Source organism: Nyctibius grandis, chromosome 15, assembly GCF_013368605.1.
Source record: "Nyctibius grandis isolate bNycGra1 chromosome 15, bNycGra1.pri, whole genome shotgun sequence".
NCBI lineage: Eukaryota > Metazoa > Chordata > Aves > Nyctibiiformes > Nyctibiidae > Nyctibius > Nyctibius grandis.
The window spans coordinates 12,552,888-12,575,965 of record NC_090672.1 but is presented as its reverse complement, the minus strand read 5'-3'; the positions used below and the strand labels follow the sequence as shown (position 1 = coordinate 12,575,965).

The 23,078-nt window shown below is 55.9% G+C and overlaps 1 protein-coding gene across 1 annotated transcript in view; it reads right to left on the bottom strand.

Annotated features, from left to right (window-relative positions):
* SLC38A10 (solute carrier family 38 member 10) overlaps window positions 1-18,989 on the bottom strand; it is a 34,466-nt gene extending 15,477 nt beyond the window's left edge. The window contains exons 1-10 of the mRNA XM_068413180.1: window positions 18,739-18,989; window positions 17,390-17,507; window positions 13,899-13,944; window positions 12,385-12,478; window positions 11,119-11,262; window positions 9,268-9,392; window positions 6,296-6,398; window positions 5,292-5,474; window positions 3,218-3,329; window positions 2,914-3,020 (exon numbers count right to left, since the gene is read on the bottom strand). Coding sequence (XP_068269281.1) covers window positions 2,914-3,020; window positions 3,218-3,329; window positions 5,292-5,474; window positions 6,296-6,398; window positions 9,268-9,392; window positions 11,119-11,262; window positions 12,385-12,478; window positions 13,899-13,944; window positions 17,390-17,507; window positions 18,739-18,837 — 1,131 coding nt within the window. The 5' untranslated portion in view covers window positions 18,838-18,989. The remainder of the gene's footprint in view (window positions 1-2,913; window positions 3,021-3,217; window positions 3,330-5,291; window positions 5,475-6,295; window positions 6,399-9,267; window positions 9,393-11,118; window positions 11,263-12,384; window positions 12,479-13,898; window positions 13,945-17,389; window positions 17,508-18,738) is intronic.
* Window positions 18,990-23,078: the final 4,089 nt, after the last annotated feature.

The window sequence follows — 23,078 nt, the reverse complement described above, 5'->3', positions numbered from 1 at the left end:
CTCCTCCAACAGGCAGGTCAGCCAGGCAAGGGCCTGTCTCCCGAGAGCAGCGCGCTGAGCACGGACGGGAGGGCAGGGGAGGAAGTTTACGCGGCCGTTTCCTCTGCTGGTCGCTTTCCCTCGGCCGTCCTTCCTCCCAGAAGATAACTCGAACTTTGTACAGAAGCGTCGTTAGCTCGAGCCATCTCCTCCAACCACGCCCGAGCCAGCAGCGGGAAGCAAAAAAAACTGCATTTGTGTGGAGTGACGACATCCCCCAAACTGCGCTGCGCTGGACACGGAGCGTTCGGAGGGACAGAGTCACGGCAAAGGAATGCAGAGCCCCGGTCACCGCCGGGTCCCTCTGCTGCCACAGACATGCTGTGTTTGGAGGTGTGCTGGCCACCGCGCTGCCAGGGGAGGGCAGAGGGGAATCTCTTTTCCACCCGCACAGGAGCGAGACCGAGGGGTCATTTCCTGACCTCGAGCAGCCTCTCCAGCTCCTCTTCCCCAACTGGGACAACAGCAACTCCGGCCTCCCTAGGAGGGGCCTCTCGGACAAGCTTGTGTCAACACTGGGAAGCCAACACCTTCCTGTTAGAAGTTAAACACTCTGTTTACAGACCTTAACGTGACCTTCAGCAGCGCTCTGCCAAACCTCGCTCCGTCCCCCCCGCTCCAGGCTCCCGGAGGGCAGCAGGACCCACACCTTTACAGCAACACGCTTGATGCTTAACCACGAGAAAGGGAACGCTCTCCCCAGCTCATTCACAGCGCTGCCTGCCTGACTTCAAGCTTCTCAACTGCTCTGTTACCTGACTGGCTTTCCAACAAGCCTTTCAACCAAGCCACCCCCCAGCCTAGCCCAGAGGCTGCCGTCCCCAGCCCCGGCTGGCTGCCCACTGACCAGTGGCTGCAATAATTAATTAATCACTGGCAGAAACCACCAGTGCTCTTCACTGGCCAGCAAACATCTGAGACTGTCCATATCCCTCCCCCTGGAACCCTCTTCCCCCCTTTTAATGCAGCTCCCCGGTTCTGCAGCCTCAGCTTGCACCATCTTCCCAGCCTGGTAAATCTGAACGTCCTGTCTTGCCAGCCCCATCAGCTGCCTGACACGGGACTTTGCTGGGTGCCAGAGGTGGCCCAATAAAAGCAGCCAGTTCTCAGCAGCAGCAAGAGTCGAGATAATTCGGGCAAGCGTTAAGGGCTAGAGCTGAGAATCTGCTGCTTTGGAAGAAAGCTGAGGATGGTGGAGGGAGAGGGGACACACACGTACGTTGTTTAGACAGGGAAAAGCATGGAGGGACAGCTATGCCCAGGGCTGGCTCCTGCTCCCCCTTGACTGCCACTTTTCACAGGAGCATGTTTTGATGGAGTGGAGCGCCTGATCAAAGCAAGCAGGAATGAAGGAGGAGACCAAAGACGGAGCTTCAGGGAAAGAATAAATGAGTCTTTGCAGAAGACCTGGAGGAACGAGGGAGGTGCTCTGCAGCCCGGCGCGTTTCTGAAGGCAGGTGTGCCCTCGCTGCAGCACTTCAGAGCATCGGTCAAAGCAAGTATGCAAACTTGACAGGCAATGGATCATTCCAGAGAAGGCTGGACAGCTTGCTACCAACCCCTTGAAATGCCACGGTAACCTGGGGGCTGATGCTTTAGATAAGCCCTTATTCCTTTGTGGGGATTTCTGCAGGACAAACATCTTCACCAGCCTTGTGACCAGCGTTTCGGGTCAAGCATTGTGAGGGCCCCAGTGTTCAACCCCGGACAGCTGACAGTCGCCTCTGGGCAGGCAGTCTAAGAGCTCAGCACATCCTAAGTGCAGTTTCAAGGCACTGCAGAGAAACAGTCTGGCTCAGCGGAATAGAAAGCGATTCTTGAAAGTGCTCTTTGTTTGCCTGAAAAATCCAGGCTGGCATTCAGGCTCCTGCTTGGGGTTTCAGTCAAAGAAGTTAGGACCAAAGTGTCAGAATTCAGAATGAAAGCTGGAAAGTTGGACTATTTCCTCGTGTCAGAGAAAGCACGGGGAGAGAAAAAAACACGCCTTGCTGAAAAACTTCACATACGTTTGCAAACCCACAAGTCATTAAACACAGAAAAAGCCATTAGTTCTGTAGGACCCACAAAAATGTCGTGCTCTCTGCCTGCTGACTCTGCAGTTTGCCAAAACCCTTATTCCCAGCCCAGCACCGCCGTGACTGGCAATGCTGGGGCAGAGGCCTGCTAAAAGGCAGTGGATTAAAGTTATTGTTAGAAAAAAACAAACCAGGTTACTTTCAGCCCCACAAAAGCACAGCATTCGCAGCAGCAGAGAGATCAAGCCCAGCAAAGAGCCACTTTGTTTCAGTCCCCGAGGAGGCCAATTCAAACTGGAGCAAAAGGAAAAGCTAAACTTCTAACAGCCTCTGAACGACCCCAATTTTCTAAAAAATCAATTCCTAAAGCAACACCTCTACGTGTGTGTTCCTTTTTATTAGTGTTTTGGTTAAAACCCAAAAGCTGAGGGTCAGCAGCAAGAACCGCATCGCTGAGAAACCGTGTTTACCTTCCCCAGCCCAGGCAGGTTGGGATGTAAGGCCCGTTCAGGGTTTACAGCCTGCCTGGATTTCCCACTCTGTGGATACAGAACCTGAAGCCCACCAGAAGGCAGACTGGGAACAGCATTTTATGCACCAAATGAATGCTTCACTTGCTGCTGGAGGGACAAAAAGAGCCGGTGTTCCAGCACGGGGCAGCAGCTCCTCTGCAGCTGCCTGCGTGCCCATAAGCGATGCTGCTCAGAGCAGCCAACCAGAACAGCTCCCACCTGCACTGGGCAGACTGGAGGGGGAGGCTGGAGGAGGTGCTGAGCGGTTTCTCTGCTGCAGCCACATTAACTACGTTCCCAGGCTCTGCAGAGGGCTTAGGGGGGTGTCAAGCAGCATCAGCACTGACCTGTGAACAAAGCGCATTCTTGTGGATCTTCTTGTAAATAAGAGCCGGGCAGATAAAACAGATGAGGCTTCCCATCGTAGCACCCGTCAGGCCCAGGACTGTTTCCACTGGCAAAGAAGAAGAGAAGTCAGCAAAGGCCCCTCTCCTAGGACAGCCAGAGCAGCAGCACGTGGCCTGTCTGAGCCCCCGGGCAGGCTGGGGCGCAAGCCCAGCAATCCTGGCCATCCCTCCCAGGAAAGCAAATAAAAGAGACCAGATTAAATAGCCAAGCGACCAGCCCTCGCCCCCCCAACTCCTCACTCACCGTTCGGGATCATGATGCCTCCTACCATGGTTCCAAACACAACAGCCAGCGTCAGGGCTTTGAACCGGAGCGGGGGCATGTAACCCCCTGCAGCGAAGGTGCCATCTTTTTGCTGGAAGAGAAAGGGTGGGAGGGGGAGAATGAGTTTAGCTCCTGCATCACAACCCCACAGCTCCTAAGCCATTACCCCCGTGGGCTCCAGCAGCTTTGTCACCTCCACGCTCTGGTCTCCGCAGAGGTGAATGCTTGGGGGGGCAGTTAGACATGGTTGAGCAGTTTTAATACGCAACTGCATTTGAACCTTCAAAACAAGAGTGACGGGGGGCACGGAGCCAAAGCTGCTGTTCCCATCCTGCCCCAAATGGGAACCAGACAGCTGCACCCCAGCCCCTGTGCCAGAGCTGCAGCCGCCCAGCCTCGGTGAGCAGCCCCAAGGCCAAGGGCATGAGAAAGGGGCACAGCTGAGAAGGCAGGAGGGAGGACGGTCACACGGGGAAGAGCTCTGGTTTTGCTACGACAAGGTGTCCCCTGACACCTGCGGGAGCAGGGCTGCTCCCACTGTGTTACAACACAGGTCCCAGCTCCTCCGACTCGACAGAAGACACCCTGGCTGGACGGCCGAGAGGATGGTCAGAGCTGCTGGGGGGTTGCTGGTACTGGAGGGTTCCCAGATGCCCTCTGCATCCCATCCCATCCCCGCCCTCCGAGCAGGAGGTGCAGAGAGCCGGGGACTCGGTGAACCCACGTGCCCTGGAGAACCACCTGGAGAACCCCACTCTCCTCGACGCACAGATGGGAAAGGAAAGCAAAGCGACGGGCTCAGAGCCCAAAGAGCAACGAGCTGAGCCCAGGCAAGAGCCACGCTCTTCCCAAGCGTTTCCAGTGCTTCCTCCTCTGCACCCGCTGGCTTTCACTGATCGTCTTCCCCCATCCTCAGGCCCTCCCGACGTGAGAAAAGAGCCGGGGGCTTCTCACAGGCAGAAGTGGCAGGATTTAGAGCTATAAATTGCTCAAGTTTTATTTCCTGCCCTAAGAGGTTTCTATTTATGCAGATACATAAAGGCCTCAGAACATTCCCACAATCTCTTACTGTTATTTACTGAATACCATCAGCATGCTTAGTGCCGTACAATACACAGAGGAGAACACGCTACTGCCACAAGGGACTTACAGTCTAAATCAGACAGACCAACTATAGTCACAAAGGCTGTCTGAAGAGCTGACCCTGGGAAAGGTGAACGTGTGGGAGAGGGCTGTATTCCACCCACCGCGTGCTTCTGCACCACACTGGCACCAAACAGCCAGGGGAGGCACTGGAGGAAGGGGACACCTGAACCTGGAGGGGAAAAGGCTGCTCAGGGGGCTACTGACAGAGGTGCAGGGATGAGAAGAAGAATAAAAGAGCAGAAATGAGCAGGCACACACAGAAGCAAGAAGAAATGAGGCTGGGCTGGGCTCTGAGGCCAGGAACAGAAGCTTGAGCTAAATGCAAAGCAAGAAGGAGTTGGCCAGCAAAAGGATGCCAGCTGGAGCAGCAGGAAATGAGGCGGCTCCTCTGCTTCCAAACGCACATTTCTCCTTCTTTCCGAGGGGGAGAACCAGGCCCTGAACTGTGTAACACTGCGCGAGAGCCGCAACCCCCAGAGGAGCAGGGCTGTAGCAGCCACGGGGCCTCGGGCGCAGCAGAGCCGTAGCAGGCTGCAGGCTCACAACTCCAGCGCTTCTGCCCACGCAATTCCTCTGCAGAGAGGACAAGGACCTCAGAGTATCAGAGATTAACCATTGTGCAGAGCAGGATTTACAGACTGCCACGAGGCTCCCGCTGCACTGTCACCACACGCCAGGCACTTATAATTTCACTGCGACCTGAGGGCTTGTCCCTCTGGACAGCGAGTACCTACCACAAGTCAGAAATATGCAGCTGTCAACAGTCTCACAGAACCAAGGCATGTTTGTAGCCCAGGTCAGCAGCTAGCAGCAGAAGCCAAAGAGTCACAGTAGCCCTTCAAAAAGCAAGCTGCAAAGGTGCACCCCAAGGCAGCCAGCTGCTCCTGGCCACATGAGAGGTTCTTACCTGCTGCTCAAAGAGAAGGGTGTTCAGCGCCTGTCTGCACGGGAGAATCATCATCGGGAACCCCACGGCCACCGACATCATGAATCCCACTCGAATCATCTCCGTCACAAGGTTGGAAGGGAAGTTCATCAGGACGTTCCCAGCGATGGCCTCGGTGTAACTCACGTAGCCGAAGAAGCCCACCTGGCCAGCAGGAAGGGAGGTGAGCGGACGGGGTTCCCCTCCAAAGCACACTCACAACTGCTCTTCACAAGAGGGTGGAGGTCAGCGACCTCCCACGGGTTAGGGCCAGCCAGCCAAGGAGGGAGCGTGGGGCCACCTCCACGGGCAACCTGCCAGCAGCCCCAGCTGCAGCACCCCAGAAGTTGAGACAGGCAGTTAACGAATACTGGGACCTTCTAAAAGCAGAGGCAAGTTTCTCACCAAATACAGGGGGATTTCACGGAGGATGCTGCAGCGAGGGAACGCTGCCATCAACCATGACACAGAGCAGCAACACTCTGCTTGCTGCCAGGCCCACGGACCGGTCCCCTCCCATGGAGAAGGGGCCGTCACGATTCCCTGTAACAGCCTGGCTCACAGGGGCAGGCTCTTCTCAGGAATTATTAACAAGGTTTTATTAACTGATGCTTTATGAGGCATAACTTCCTTCATATTTTTCCAATTGCAACAGGCTAAAGAAGCTCTCCTGAACTCTGGGAAGCACCTTCAGCTCAGGCTGGGCCCTGGAAGGCAGACAGCAGGCTGATGCACGTGGAAGAGCTGGGTCTCCACTCTGCCTCCGCCCAAGGAATTGTGCCACGCTGAAAATTTGGGCTCTCCAAATGCCTCCCACACCGTCCGGTTCATCATCTCCCATCTAATTTTGCTTTCAGCAAAACGACTTATCTTTCAGAATAAATACAGATAAGCAGAAAACAGCCCCAACTGAAGATAAATCATCATCCCCGTTGCCCCTGCGGAGCGTGACTTCTGGCGAGGAAAGAGAAGGGGAAGTTTCTTACCGTGATGTAAAAGGTGGTGACCACGTTTAGGGAAGAAGCAAATATGGAGCTCATGATTTTAACAGATGGCTCATCCAAGCTGTCATAGGTCGGCAAGACCTGACTGTAGAAAAGGGTAAATTAACCTTCTGCAGAGAGAGAGAAAAACCCACACTCCCTGCCTCAGCCCAGCAGCAAAGACTCCCTGACACCTTCCCCCTATGGAGCATAAACACTCGCCGCTATTCCACAATTTATATTGCCAATGCCAAGAGATTTCAGAACACTCATAACTTTAAGTGTTGCAAAAATATTCCTGCTCTCCCCACCCCACCACGTGGAGCTCAACGTGTGATGTAAACATTTTGCTTCAAAAGTGTTGCAAAATGAATGACCGTTTGTTCCAGTGGAACACCAGTGGCCCCAGGCCAGGCAGCGCATTGGAGATTATTGTTCTTGGAGCTCTCCGTGCTGATAATTAAAGCAACGCAGTGTTTACAGAGTAAGAGCAGGAAGAAGGTTAGAGCATCGCACTGTCTACAAGAAAAGTTAAACAAACAGAACTAAATGCAGCGCCTGTCGTGTTTCAGCTCAGTTCATAGAAAGCCGGGAGCGCCGATCACGCAGGATTCGGGGTATTTACAGACTTGGAAAGCACGTGGAATGTACTTTTTGCCATCAGGTGCATATTTTAGCAACTCATTAACCTCCTGTTACTTTAATTCAAGTGGCTACATCCTGGCTTCATGTTACTGAAGTAACTCTCACGAGAAGGGGGGAGCATCCAGGGAGATGGGAAGGGGGTATCCCCAGCTCCAGCGGGCACGAAGCCATGAACAGAAAGTGTGTCAAGCCGAGGTCAAGCAGAAAAATCCTTAACCCTTAATCCCTGAATGTCAAACGGTTCTGCACAAAGGAAGCTGAGCACATCAGCTCGCAGGAACACGCGAGACACGGGCAGGGTCTGTGGATGCAGCACCGTGATGGCCGTTTACTGGCAGCGAGCGCAGAGACCAGCTTCCATTTCGGGTTCTTCCCTGCCCTCAACGCAGCGACCTCCGCTAGATCAACTGACTACGGCCCAGACTCCAGCCCCACGAGGGGATGGGGGCCAGCCACGCATCCAGGCCCAGGAAGGAGAAGAAAGGAGGGAAGCAGAGAGGCTCTGCAGCGCGTGGGATGGCACGGCCAGGTCAGGTTCGTGTTAGTGCCACGGGGAACAGTGCCAGGCGAAGTCCAGCTGCACCCAGGGCTCCTGCGATCACCTACCAGCACCAGCTTGGTCAGCGTGGGCTTGGAGGATCAGCACAGCACTAACTGCAGCGATCTGGTGCTCACAGAGGCAACGAACAGCATGCTGACTTTTATTATCCCTGTGAATTCAGCATTTCTGCAATCATCCGCAGCAGAACAGCCACCTCCAGAAATCAGAAGTTTTCTCCTGGAAAGCTCTGCTGACTCCTCTTTAATCAGAGGGTTCAGTGGCTTGACCAAGGTCACGCAAGGAGGCTACAGCAGAGGGAACCCCAGCGTCCTCGCACCCTGAGCTCGCAGCTCCACAGCAAACTCCCACGTGACATCGCTGTAGAGGAGCGACCTCCTTCACAACCTCAACAACACCAGGATAGCCTTGAAAGAGCGAAGGCTGTTGAACTCACGAGTAAAGCAGGGTCAAGTTTTTCAAGCTAGAATAATACTGCATTTATTTGTCATTCCTGTATGCTGCATTTACATGCTGAAGGAAAAGGATTTCTGCTTTACGTTAGAACGATTTATTTTTTAAAAAGGTGAGGCAGAGGTTAGCAAAATTAAACCTACCTAGCTGAGAATAACACGCTTATAAAGACTGCCTGGGCTGGGGACAGCGTGTTGCCCTGATGCTTGGAAAAAACGCATAGCTTTAGGTTTGGCTTGCCACTAAGTGCTGTAACGGAGCCTATACTTAGGCTGGTCCAGACCAAACGATTTCCCTGCACTTCTAATGCCCAGCAAAATTGTGCTGGGCACTGTGAGGCTACCACGAGGAAAAAAAAAGGAATTTAACAACTCTAAAATGTTAACAAGGTAAAGCTGCAAAAGAATACAATTCCCTTCCCCAGCTGTAATGGAGACATTAAACAGCAAGACTGGAGCGTGTTCGGGTAGGAGCCGAGCTGCCAGGAGAGCCCATAAGTGGGAAATGATGATTTGGATCTCGCGCGTGGGTGTAAACACAGCAGTTGAACAAATCCTATCTGTCACATTCATTTGCTGTTGGCACGGTACCCAATTGCTAGAATTCCAGGGGGGAAAGCTCGACTCTGCCAGCCTGCCCAGTGAGGATGGTCTTTTCCGTGTCCACGTTTGGATTTACACTGCTATTTAAAGCCTGTTACGGTTCTGGCCAGGCACGTATTGCTCACTTGCCATTTTGGTGCAGGAGGTAACGCTGCTAGAAACGTGCAAACGGGCTGGCCTGCTGTCACGTCCCTCCACGGGCCAACGGAAACCCTCATTAAAAGCTGGTAACTGGAAACGCGCAAACAACTCTCCAAAGTCAACGACTGTGCGATCTTCTGAATATTCTCAAAGAAATTTGGGGAAGCAGAGAGCAGCCACGGCTGTTCGCTGCCCTGGAGGGGGCCCTGCGGCCATCAGGCAACGCAGCCCCGCTGCCTTTCCCAGGACTAAATCATTCCCTTCAAGAAACGGGGGAAATTCCTCCCTTCTGCAGCTGTACCAGTGCATTACACTGAGGATCTGTTTGGCCCAAATGATCTTGTGTTGCTCAAGTACAATAACTCCCAAGTGAAATATAACTCCCCCCCCACCACCTAGGCAACAAAAGGGTCACAACTGAACGAGATGCTGTACTTCAGTGGGCTGTAAAATATTCTGATTAAAATAAAATAGGAAACCAGATGGTATCTACCCCTTGCAGATCCTCATGACCCTCTGCTCTCAGAAAAACTCATCGCACACCACAACACAGAGTGGGAATAGCAGGTACTTACGACTGACAGGCAAAAGACATGCCAAAGATGGGGATGCAGCGAAAAATGCCCTCCCAGCGAGTGTAACTAACTCGCTGCAGCCACTGCCCGCTGAAGAGGCCGTGCTTGAAGGACGACAGCACGATCTGTAGCCAAGAGAAAGAAAAGGGGTTAAAGATTCAACCCAAAACAACTCCATGGCAGCAGTAACACCAGTGCTGGGATAAAAGGCAGCGTGTGGCAGCTCTGCGAGGAACAGCTTACGCTGCCTACCACAGCCCGACCTCCATTAGTCAAATTCCCCAGCTCCCCACCCCACCCACGCTCTTTATTAAAGCTCCCAGCAACCTCCAAAGGCCCCTTGCCACCAAGGATCCTGGGGTGTGTTTTAAAAGATCTCTGACATCCCCCCCTTGTTTGATGCCATCAGACATCACAGCACGCATCAGGGTGGAACAATTTCCACTGACACGTTTAACTGGGAGAATTATTGTTCCCAGCAATTTCTTTTGCACTTTTTTAAGCACGTTTTTAAGTCCAAACGGGAAGCGACATTTGCCTTGAAGAATCCTGTTCAACAGAGAGACAAAGGCTCCTAAAACAGGACCTCACCTGCACACTGCTACTCCAGAGCCGTTTAACAACACCGGTTTGCCAAAGACAAGGATAAACTTCATGAAAAGAGGGGGAGCGAGGCACCCCGAGAGGCCAGGGGAGCTCTTTTGCCATTGACAGGGAACTGGCAGGCATTGGGTTGCACAGGAAACAGAAGGTAAATATGTCTGAATGCCTGTTTATAATATCGCCTGAATGGGGGTTTTCTAATCCCCTGAGATTACGTTTTAGTGCAGCCAACTCTCATGAAATGTTGTGGTTGTCTTAAAGGCACAGCTCCTGGAGCACGGCAGCTCTGTAAAACACTCGTTTACAGTTTCCAGCCTCCTTACAGATGCAAGCTCAGAAGCGTGACCCAGCACAACCTACTAAAAAAAAGTTAAGTGGAAAGAATTTCCACACCTCCCTTTTCTCCCAGCTCTTCCAGTCCTGAACTTGGGGAGAGGCAGGGCTGGGGCTCCACGAGCAAACCACAGGAGCATCCCTGAGGTGAAACTTCAAATCATTAAAAAGCAAGTGCAAGTCTCCACCTCCCAGTAAGTGGTGCTTGGCCAAGCCACACAGGGCCAGCCTGAGGCAACTCTCCCCTTACCCTGCTTAATCTAAATGGTCACGAATCCACTCACCTCAGTGAGGAAAAACTTTTCTAGAAATATCTAAGAACAAGTATAGGCCGTGTACCAGACTTAAGGCTTCACGAAGCTTTCAACGCTCAAGAAATGGACGTGCTGGTGTCTCACAAACAGAACTACTTGCAGTCTGAAAGACATTAACGATCAGCTGCAAAAAAGCATGCAAGGCACACGCTTCAGTCCCTGACGAGGGCTGCCTTCCCCTACAGATTAGAAGCATTGAGGTTTTCAAGGCAAAGCTCTAACACACGATGAAAGCCCTTCTTCCAGGCACTCTTCCCCACATCTTCCATCCTTTGATGCAAAGTTCAGAGCCCTAAATTATAAGACACCAACGAGCAGAATAAACCACAGCTCGATTTGTGGTTTATTGTTATTTGTGCCACCAGAGTCCCCAGCATGTGTAACAGCTTACAGACCCGCTGGCCGGTTTCTACAGCCTGTACCTCCCCACCTCCCCCAGCTCAAGAGCACGGGCACCCAGATCCCTCGTTACGCCCGGTACTAGCAGCACTAATTAGCAGGAAGGGCATTTTAAACGTGAGGCCTGCACCTGCAGGCTGTTCCAGTGGGAACATCTGTGTTAAAACAATAGGAAAACAGCATTCCCAGCGTCGACACTCACCACGAACATGAAGACGGTGTAAAAGATCAGAGCCATGGCACTGAACGACTGTATGGAGGCCATCATGTTCCTCTGGAGGCTCAGGGGAAGGACAATGCACAGGGAGACGGCGAAGAGCAGGACGATCCGGAAACTGCCCGACACCTGGAAAAGGGACCTGCGTAAAGAACTGGAGCACACCCAAAACATCCCACCAAATTAGCAAAGTAACTCCACCACGTGCTTCATTTTTCTAGAGAATGCAAAGCCAGGACGGATTTCAAATGTGAAATTCTGCTTCTATTCGTACGTGAAGATTCGATGCTGAAAGCTCGCCACTCCTTTGGCTCGGTCTGTGATTAGCTTACACAGTCACTGGGTGCCACTGTTGCTCTACCCAGTGCGTGACAGGTCCATCCTGAAGTGGAAGTACTTGGGGGGGTGTTTAAATGCTAATCCAGCACCAGCTATTTAAGTATTTTCACGCCTAAACTTACTTGTGAGACACGAGATTGAAGTCTTGAAAATTCTGATCCAGAAAATTAATCAAAACCTCTCATTTGTACTTATTATAGCAGAACACACTCTGAAACGCTTGGAAATATTTAATACCTAATTTGGCTGCAGCCACAACGCATCTTTTTAACTTCACAGTCCCTTAATCGGAGCTTAGCAGCGTCAGGCGGAGCAGATAACAGCCTCGCCAGAACTCCTTCCACATGCCCGTTTTGCTTCCCTGCACCGGCTCCAAGTGCTGCTGCTCACAGCTCTCCAGGAAGAGCAGCAAGAGCCTCCTGCCCACCAGGAGCACCTCTCACCACCCCACGTCCTGAGCCAACGCCAGGCTCATCCCACAGCTTATTTTATCTTAAAGAGGAGGCAGGCACACAGTAACTTTGGCCACCAAAACAGCAAGGGAGAGGACAAAAACCTCTCCTGAACTAGAGGGCTGCAAGGGGGTGAGAGCTCAGAGGAACTGTCTGTCACTACCCGTTAGGGGCAGGAATTAAGGCAGGAAGCATCACTTCCCCCAGGAATCTGCTCCAGAATTAACAGAGACCAAGTTAAAAAGAATTCCTTTGTTGGAAGCGCCTTACTGGAGGTTTTACACATCTGATTGTTCGCCATATGTCTGGGCTCCCAGGACCTCCTCGAGCTGACGCTCTGTGCACGAGGCGCGCCGTTACAGCTCTCCAGGAGGTGACCCCACGGCTCCTCGCGGGCTGCTGAGCGCTCCACCAAGGCAGGAGGCTCTTTGTGGATGTGATTCAGTGAGGATTTATTTACCTGAAATCCAAGCAGCCGGGCAAAGAAGTTGGACCCCAAATCACCAATGACAACATAGAAAGCGATGCAAGTTCCCAGCATCAGCCCGATCATGCTGCAGAAACAACAAAGCACACGGGTTAGGAGGAGGCTGGAGCAGGAACCCTGAAGGCAGCTCCTGCTCCTGGGCAGGCGTCTGTCAGCTGCTACAGTTCATACGCTGGGAGGAAGGGACATCCCACGTACACCACTGGTGAAGGGTTAAGACAAAGGCTCAGCACCGACGAGGTCTCAAGGGCTACACCCTGCACACAACCACCAGCTGAAGATTGCTCAGGACCCGACCGCACCCCCCCTTTACCAAGGAACATCCAGCAGCCAACAGAAACAGCTATAAGGGTGCACCTCAAGTGACTTAAAATCTCATGCAGTCGCTCACACAAGGGCAGGCCACCAGTTCTGCATTCAACCCTAGTGAGATAAAAACCAGAGAACCCTCATCCACACCGAACATCTCGGCTAGAGATGCCGGTGTGGTAACAGCCCCGGCATGGGTTTGACTGCTGTTTGCAGCCACAGAAAAACCAGACCTTGGAGATGGCAAGAACTCCTTTATTTCTTGGAAAAATGTTTAAAAGAATCAGCAAGAGGCTCTCTGAGCCCCACGCCCCGCAGCAGGGGCCCACCATGATACCAAATTGGCTCTCAAACTTCTTTCCACAAAACGGACCACACTAATGAAGAGATTGTCTTGTGAACCGCCTCTCCCCTGTTCCACGGACCACCTTCCCTCCCAGTTCCAACTACAGAACATCCCCGTGGCCATTACAGCAACTGCTTGCACGGACAAGTAACATCTGAGAAATATTCTGTGTATTTTTAGTGTTCTGCAGCAGTTTGCAGCTGGGAAGAGGGAAGGAGCCAGCACTGCTCCCTGGCCTGGGCTCAAGCCGCCTCCACCAAAGAATCTCTGCTGTAAGGATGTCCCACCGCCTGTCACGACTGCTGAACCTGCGGGGGAGCTTCGACTTGCATCGGGGTCACCCGAGGAACCGGAGACAGGACTTCCCCCCCAAGGCACCTCCTGACGCCCGGCGCCTCGCAGAGGAACGGGCAGGCCCAGAGCAGCTGAAGGGTGGATCCGAGGTACCGACCGCTCTCCCTCCCACTACCTCACGGCAAGCTTGGCAGGGATTGCACCCCTGGAAAACGGCCACGAGCGACATGCCCATGATTTCACAGCACAGGCAGCAGAGCAGGAGATGAGTTCATTCCCCGACTCCCCCGCTCCCACCACCCGGGAAGCGCTCCTGCCTCCGCTCCGGAGCCCCTGGGACACGCTGAAGGCAACACCTGCGAGCTGTGCCCAGGGGATCTCACACTCCTGTTCAAATTCTAGGTGGCAAGGAAGACTTCTGGGACCAGAGAAGGCGGGAGGGTGAGAAAGGAGAGGGCAGCAAGGCCACGAGAGCCTGCAGAGCAGTATTTTTCATTAAAGAAAACCAAACCATTCCAGCTTTAAAGAAGCAGATTACCTTGTTTCCACCAACATTTTTCCTGCTTTTCCATAGGCATGAAATGCTGGCGTAAGAGAGAAAAAAAGAGTTGTAGTTAGTCAAAGAAAGGTCCAGAATGTGGCACACGCATCAGTTCAAAATTAAACAATACGAGTGACAAAGGGCAGTGCAGCAGGAACCCACCGGCGCTGTGTTCTGGGGCCGTTGCCCTCGCCTGCCCTCCCACTTGCCTTGTCAGATGTGCCCTCCGCAAACTGAAAACCACGTAAGGCAGGAAACAAAGATGAGGGGAAGACAGGCAGCAGGTTCTTTTTTTTTTTTTTCTATTTTAAAAAAAAAAAGTGGTGTGAAGTAGCAGCCACACATGGCAGCCATTAAAAGAAAGTCAGCGCGGAAGAGAAAATATGCATGTATAAGATGCTGTGTGGCAAAAAGTTACTGCGGTGCAAAATTTCAATCAAACTCTCATTTTTATTTTTATCTTCCCACTATAACTGAACCGCCTGACGGTGCTGGATGGGAGATCTGAGACGGTGCCCAGAACGTTCAATCCCATACCCAGAATACCCAGTACTCACAACCCACACCAAAGGGCTGCTGCCAAGAGACTTGTTTTTTTTTTTTCCCCCCCTCTCCCATACTTGGGTTGTAGCTCGTAGCAGAAAATGATCAGTAGTCTTTAAATCATTGTGTTTTTTCTTAAAAACAAAATGCCAAGAAAACTCTGCTTGTATTTTTAGATCTTACTGGGTAGAATGGGAATTGAGACCTCCAGTTCCAAACACAGACCACACTGCCCGACTCTGTCAGCCTTTAACTGCAGAGCTCTGACATGCAAACCACCACCCTGGATCCCCCTTTGTCTTCTCCCAAGGTACAGCACGCATTCCTGCAGGCCACCAGAAAACAAACCTCGTTCACTTCTGGAAGCATCTTCTGCTATTTTAAATATTAACTTATAAACTCTGATTTCTTTGGACTCTGCTTGAGCTAAAAATTAAGGAAACAAGATGTTCTCCCACAGAATGAGAAAAAAAGCATGGCAAGGAGACCCACAGCAGAAAAATAAACCGGAGCTGCTATGTGGGGTAGAGCTGAAAATAGCCGATGGCTCGGTGACAGACCCATGGCTCGGTGACAGACCCATGGCTCGGTGACAGACCGGGTGGAGCGGCCACCACCGGGCGCTGCCCGAGGGCGAAGAGCGGCCGCGACGCTTCAGCCTCCAGCTCTCACCACGACAAGGGGCAAAGGCAGCAGCCCTTGGGGGGCTCAGTCACACGGCCAAAGGGCCAGGGATGAGAGAGGAACCAGCAAGAGGGAGACATTCCTCCTGGGGACAGGGTCACTAAGGACGGCTCTGCCACGCTGCCCCTGCCAGCTCCCTGCCCGCACCGTAGCCTCCAGGTAACGGCTACACCAGGGACGTTGAGAAACAGCCTGTCCTGAAGTGATGTTCTGATGAGAACAAGCCTTCTAACGTTATGCCAGATGTCTCCATCTGGGGATACTGGAAAGATTGGATCCGTTACCTTCTCAAGGAGGAAGGAGGTGATGAACGTAAAATAAATTGTACAGTCGAGCTGCTTCGGAATGGGATGCCCAGATGCCCAACGAGCTGGGCAGAGCTGAACCTGCTTGGCAATTAGAGGAGCGTTTCTAAACCAAGCGTGGTTCTGAGACCTGTGTCTCAGCACCTCTCTCTGCAGGGAGCAGAGCTGAGCTGCCTCCCGGGGTGCAGCACGCTGCTGCGGGGTGGGCACCCAGCGCGGGCAGCCTGCAAAGACCCAGGCCACTCTCAGCAGCTGTGAGGGGAGGCGTTAACTCATCTCCCAGTTAAAGTCTGTCTGGGAACTGCATCCCGCTTCCCTTCTTGCCCACACATCTGCCTGAGGCCCTTCCCCTCCACGCAGCGCAGGAGAACAGCGGTGAAGAGGAAAACATTTTTAATCCCCAACCCCTTCGGGCACACGGCGCTGCCGAGCGAAGGCGTCTGGGCTAGATATCAGCCTGGCTCTTTTGTAGCTGTAACGATCGCTCTCAATGCTCCTCCGGAAGGGACTGGCTGACTGAAGTTAATTTGCAAAACTTTCTTACATCTTTCAGCGCTGCCAAAGCCTCCCACAGAATCAGCTGCGGGGGCTGCCAGGATCTCTCGCAGATGTACCGGGGCCCGAGCCCAGGGTGACAAAGGCTGTCTGTGTGGAGCTGCTCAACCTTGCGGCATTAGGATGCGTTATAGGAGCGCTGCCTTTCCTCTCCGGGCTGTCCCTCCCGGTGGCACCTCTCCCAGGGCAGAGACATTTCTTTTCAGCGCCAGGAAGTTCAGCAGCGTTACTGGCCCTCTGTGTATTCGAGCCCCTTGGCTTCAGGGAGCGCAGAGGATCCCTCCTTCCCGGGAGACGCTCCAAGGTGGAAGGGACTCGCTGTACTTCGGGGCAGCGGCACACAAAGACGTGTTTTGAGGGGGCAGGGAGAGGCAGCCTGGGCAGCTGGGCTGGGAGCAGCGGGGACGCGTCGGACGCTACCTGGGGGCTCTCCGTTCCCTCCAGCATCACAGGCACAACCTCCGCGAGCACAGAACTTCTGGATCTTTTCAGTTTCTAGCAGATATCGCTTGGCAGAAGCCAAGACGTGCAGCCCAGTAGCAGCACCTCGGGCACTCGGAGGATGGAGGAAACCCATCTGTCAACAACACGGTCAGCGAGCGAGCCACACGTTTCTGTAGCTCTTTTACCAAGGGCAATGCCAGCCAACTCCCTCCTCCCCCAGAGAAATAAGGGAAACCGAGTAAAAGGAGACTTTTCCTGTCATTTCACATGCCAACAGAGAGGCCTGGAACCCGATCACCTCCTCCTGCCCCCCAAGTCGGTCAGAATCAGCAGAGAGGTCACAAGCAGAGGCCAACCCTGGCGCCAGCGCAGAGGCGACGAGCTCCGAGGAAGAGGGCTGGCAGGCTCTGCCAAAAACCCACACAGGAATCTTGCAGATGTTTTTATTTTCTTGGCCGCCTGGAACCTCGCGCGCTGTTTCCTCTCTGCCCTGCCACAAAGGCGCGCGCAGCTCGGATCCAGGCAGCCCCAGCTCCGTGCCAGGCTCTCGGCTGGCAGAACCCGATGTCCTCGGCAGCACGCTGGGTGGGGAAGCTCATGGCTTTCATGCCGAGACCAATAATTTACACCAGACACCCGCTACGCCAGCTCCCGAAAACTTGGGTTTGGATCAGTCGGCGCTGCATCTCCTCCCCTGCCCTGCAGAGTCAAAACAATCCTGCGCCTACTGACTTCACTCTCGAGGGCAGAATTAAACCCTCGCGTCCCCCTGGGGACATGGGGCAGGGGGGGGAGAAACTGACAGAGGAAAAACAACGCAAATTGAAAGCTGCACCAAGAAACCATTTGCTGTGCCAAGAATATCAGTATGAAAGTTGCAAATTAAGAGGTCGAAGTAAAACCGCAGCTAAAAAAAAAAAACACCAAACCCCAAGCCCTCGAGCTGCAGATTCTCACCGAGGCCGGGGTAGGTCCTGCGCTTGCTGAGATTGGCCGATTTCACCAGGAACATGCAGGATTGATGAGTCATCCAAGAACAGAAAATCAGCAGCAGAGCTCCCAGGACAATGCCGCACTGAAAGGGGAGAAGAGAGGAGCAGAGATGGGAGCCGGCCCTCCCTCACCGCCGCCCCACATCACCTCCAGGCTCCCTCCCACGCTCCTGCCTGTTAAGGGAGCTCCCTCAGCTCCACAGCAGCCAGGAGAAAGGTGACGTGCGAGCTCAATCTCTCTCGGCAGCCCAAGGACACGGCGGAGCAGCCACCTGCTTCCCACAGCCTCCAGCTGCACCAGTTTAACCACCAAAGAGTGAACTGGGAGCTGTTTGTGGAGCAGAACTTCCACAGCTCCCCTTGTCCATCCCCCAGTGGTCTCTGCAGCTCTCAGCAGGCTCACAGAGAGCAAGGAACCACCACTCCTCATCCCGAGTGGAGTTTAATAACTAAATTTATTAAACTTAATAAGTTTACTCTGTTGTAAACTTATTAAATAAGAACTATGTGAAGCGTAACTTCATCACCAAGCTCCCTGCCGGCGCTGTCCTGCCTTGCTGGTTCACGTGTTTGCAGGGGGGGGTGATAAACACCAGTCACTTTTTAAGCAGGTGACTTTGAACAGGCACGAGAGGTGCCAGGTCTTAGTCCCAGCTGCCCTTTTTTCTGCCGTATTTAAACCTGGGACGGCGGCAGCTCCTGGAGAGGGGGAGCAGGGGCAAAGCTCAGTGCAAGGGCTCCACAGCTGGTTTGCAAATGCCTCCGACCTGCGTTTATCACACAGATAAATTCAATTTTTTCCCCCCTTTTCACAGGAAAAGCAGAAAGGATGACGGAGGGACCCCACGACAAAGAAAAACACAGAGTTTGGTACACGAGATGTCCGCTCTCTGCTTTTAGCGCTTCCTTCGCTGACCATCCTCTACCGACCACCGCTCCTGACACCGAGCCACCCTCCCGACTGAGACCAGGGGCAAACGTGCACATGCCCCCCCCGTCCCACCCCAAACCCGCAGCCCGGTCTCGGGGCCAAGCAGCCCGCCGGGACGCCCAGCTGCCCAGCGCCCGGCCCAGCACACACCGGGCTCTCTGCGGGGCGAACCAGCGACGGGTCCCGACGCCGCTCACCGGCCCCAGCGCGGGGGGACACCGGCAGGACCCCCCTCCCCGACCCACCCGCGGGCCCCTGACCCCACCGAGGGCGGTGCCGGGGGACCCAACGGCGGCCCCGCCGCCCCGGGGCAGGGGGTCCGTGGGCCCGGGGAAGGGCCCCCCGCCCTGGGAGGGGGTCTGGCGGCGCGGGGGGGGGCTCACCTGCCGGAAGCAGAAGGGCACGGTGAGCACGCTCACCCCCACGATGCTGTTCACCACGTTCATGATCAGGCCCCAGTTGGAGCCCGCCGCCGCCGCCATGGCCCGCGGGGCGTCCCCGCGGCGCAGGGGTCCGGCCGGCCGCCACCCGCGCCCCCAGCCGCCTCCTCAGCCGCCCGTGCCCGCCATGGCGGCACCGAACCCGCCCCGACTCGCCGCCGGCCCCGGCACCGGCCACTGCGGCACTTCCGGGTTCCGCTGCTCCGCTGGCGCTTCCGGGAAGGGGAGGGGAGGGAGCGGGCAGCGAGAGGCGCGGGGCAGAGCGGCGCCGAGGTGGGGGCTACTCCTGCCGCCTTGGAGGACCGTGCTCGCTGCTCCTGGGGGAGCTGGGGCGGGGCGGGGGGGGACCCCGAGAGCCGGGCACGCGCACGGGCAGGCGCGCGCACCCGTGTGCACACGTGCACATCCATGCAGGCGCGTGCACACGCATGTGAAGCCGTGCACATACGTGCAGGTGTGTGCACAGGGATGTAAAGGCGTGCACGCGCATGTAAAGGTGCATGTAAAGGCACACACATACATGGCAGAGGTATGCACATGCATGTAAAGGCACGCACATACATGCAGGGGCGTGCACACACATGTAAAGGCACGCACATACATGCAGGGGCGTGCACACACATGTAAAGGCACGCACATACGTGCAGGGGTATGCACATGCATGTAAAGACACGCAGATACATGCAGGTGCGTGCACATGGATGTAAAGGCGTGCACATGCATGTAAGGGTGCATGTAAAGGCACGCACATACATGCAGGGGCATGCACATGCATGTAAAAGCATGCACATACATGCAGGGGTATGCACATGCATGTAAAGGCGTGCACGTACATGCAGGGGCATGCACACACATGTAGAGGCACGCAAATACATGCAGGGGTATGCACGTGCATGTAAAGGCACGCACATAAATGCAGGTGCGTGCACATGGATGTAAAGTCGTGCACGCGCATGTAAAGGTGCATGTAAAGGCACGCACATACATGCAGGGGCATGCACATGCATGTAAAAGCATGCACATACATGCAGGGGCATGCACATGCATGTAAAGGCGTGCACGTGCATGCAGGCGCTTGCACATGCATGTAGAGACACGGAAATACATGCAGGTGTGTGCACGCACAGGGAAAGGCATGCATGTACGTGCAGACGTATGCACGTGCATGTAAAGGCATACACATACATGCAGGGGCATGCACGTGCATGTAGAGGCACGCACGTACATGCAGGGGCATGCACATGCATGTAAAGACACGCAGATACATGCAGGTGTGTGCACAGGGATGTAAAGGCGTGCACGTGCATGTAAAGGTGCATGTAAAGGCACGCACATACATGCAAGTGCGTGCACACGCATGTAGAGGCACGCACATACATGCAGGCGCTTGCACATGCATGTAAAGGCATGCACATATGTGAAGGGGTATGCACATGCATGTAGAGGCACGCACATACATGCAGGGGCATGCAAATGCATGTAAAGGCATACACAGACATGCAGGCTCTTGCACATGCATGTAAAGGCGTGCACATGCATGCAGGGGCGTGCACACGCACACATGCAAACACATGCACACACACGCATGCACATGCACCGCATGAGCCACGCAACAGCCATGACACCGGGGGCGACGGGCTGCTCGCGGGGGGCCGAAGGGCCGCAGGCCATTCGGCCCCCCCGCGAGCAGCCCGTCGCCCCAGGGTGCCCCCACGCAGGTGCGCAGCCCCCTGGGTGCACATCTGGGCGCGCATCCAGCTGTGCACGTGCCAAATTCGGCGCGCGGGGCGCTCGTCTAATTTGCCGCGATGGCGCTGGGTAACCGCAGGAATTTGCTCTACAAAAGGTTTGCAGGGAGGTGAACGCGCCCCGGTTAATTCCCTCCAGGTGCCGCGCAGGCTCGAGGCCACGGTGATGGGAGCGCTGGCGGCGATCCCCGACCTCCTGCGCTGGGGCTGCGTCCCTGCGTGTCCTCGGGGTGGGACACGGGGGTCCATGGGATGTGGCACCTGCGTACGGGATGTGGCACCTGGACATGGGACGTGGCACCCAGACACAGGACATGGTACCCACGTATGGCACGTGGCACCCGGGTATGGAACATGGCACCCGGACACGGGAAGTGGCACCCGGACACGGGAAGTGGCACCTGGACATGGGATGTGGCACCTGGGTACGGGACGTGGCACCCGGACATGGGACGTGGCACCTGGACAGGGGATGTGGCACCTGGACATGGGACGTGGCACCTGGACATGGGATGTGGTACCCAGGTACGGGATGTGGCACCCGGACAAGGGACGTGGCACCTGGACACAGAACGTGGTACCCAGGCACAGGATGTGGTACCCGGGTACAGGACGTGGCACCTGGACACAGGATGTGGCACCCGGACATGGGACGTAGCACCTGGACACGGGATGTGGTACCTGGGTACGGGATGTGGCACCCGGACATGGGACGTGGCACCCAGACACGGGATGTGGTACACACGTACGGGATGTGGCACCGGACATGGGACATGGCACCTGGACACAGGACGTGGTATCCGCGTACGGGATGTGGCACCTGGACACAGGATGTGGCACCCGCATACGGGACATGGCACCCAGACATGGGACGTGGCACCTGGACATGGGATGTGGCACCTGGACACAGGACGTGGCACCCGTGTATGGGACGTGACACCTGGACACAGGACATGGTACCTGCGTAGGGGATGTGGTACCCGGACACGGGACGTGGCACCCAGACACGGGAGGTGGCACCCAGACACGACATGGTACCCACGTATGGCACATGGTACCCAGGTATGGGACATGGCACCCGGACACGGGATGTGGCACCCGGACATGGGACATGGCACCTGGGTACGGGACGTGGCACCTGGGTACGGGATATGGCACCCGGACACGGAAAGTGGCACCTGGGTACGGGATATGGCACCCGGACATGGGACATGGCACCTGGACATGGGACGTGGTACCCGAGTATGGGATGTGGCACCCGGACATGGGACATGGCACCCGTGTACAGGACATGGCACCTGGACACGGGACGTGGCACCTGGACATGGAACATGGTACCTGGGCTGCAGGGCAGGGGACCCCTGAGTGCTGGGGGGGTTCCCCTGTGCCCCCACCGACACACCGCGAGGCCCCTGTGCCCCCCCCAAAGCTGCCCCAGCCCCTGTCCCCACACAGGGCCACCCCCCGTGCGAACACGCACCCACCCCGCACACATGTGCAAATGCACGTGCACGCCCGCGTGTCTGTGCCAACGCCCGCACGCCCACGTGTGCAGGCGCCCACAGGCACACGCGTGTGCGCACACTACGGGGCCAGGAGCACCCTGCAGCGTGTGCCCACTGGCTGGGGGTGCCGGTGTGGGGCTGGGGCCGGGCATCTCCCACACGTGGGTGCCCGAGCAGCCCCGGGGAGGGCAGAGCTGCCAGCAGCCGGGAGCCCCGGCAAGCGCCGAGAGCCGGCGGTGAGCACCGAGCCGTGGGACGGGGGTGCCGGGGGAGCAGCCCCCGCTCAGCCACCCCCGCGGACCCCGACCCTGTCACCAGCGTGGGTAGCGAGTGCCAGCTCGGGGGCACGGTGCGGCTGCAGCACCGGCACGAGCGGAGCCGCCGGCGCGGGCCGGGCTGGGGACAGCTCGGGTGCCACGCGGTGCCACGCGGTGCCGGCCGGTGCCGCCGGGACAATGTGTTTCCAATCGCCATGTCCCCAGCGCCGCCGCAACCCAAACCACCTGCGGCCGCTCGCCTGCAACCCATCAGCTCCGGCTACCGAATACACGGACTGCACGTGGCCCCGCGCCGCGGGCTGGCCACCGCTGGCCACCGGGGCCAGCCCGGGGCCGGTGCTGCCCACAGCCCTTCCCGCACCCCGGCTGTGGGTGCAGAACGGGGCACGCAGGGGCTGGGACACCCACCAGCACGGGCTGACCTGACCGGGCATGCAGAGTCCCGGGGCTCCCAGTACAGCCCCAGGGCTCCCAGTACAGCCCTGGACTGGAGGCTGGCACGCTGCCACCGGCTTCCCTGGCCGTGCCGGGTGCTCTCCTCCCCGGCCCCATCCCAGGCCCTGGGAACACCATGGGCATGAGCATCCCCTCCAGAAACAGCCCATCCCGGTGGCAGGCACCCGTGGTGGCCCATGGGCCAGTGCCCAGCTGCCAGTGTCCCCTGGCAGCGCTGTGGCACAGCCGCACTCTCCATACCAGCACCACCTGCACCGCGCATGGCGCTGGGGGGACACGACCGGGACACCCAGCCT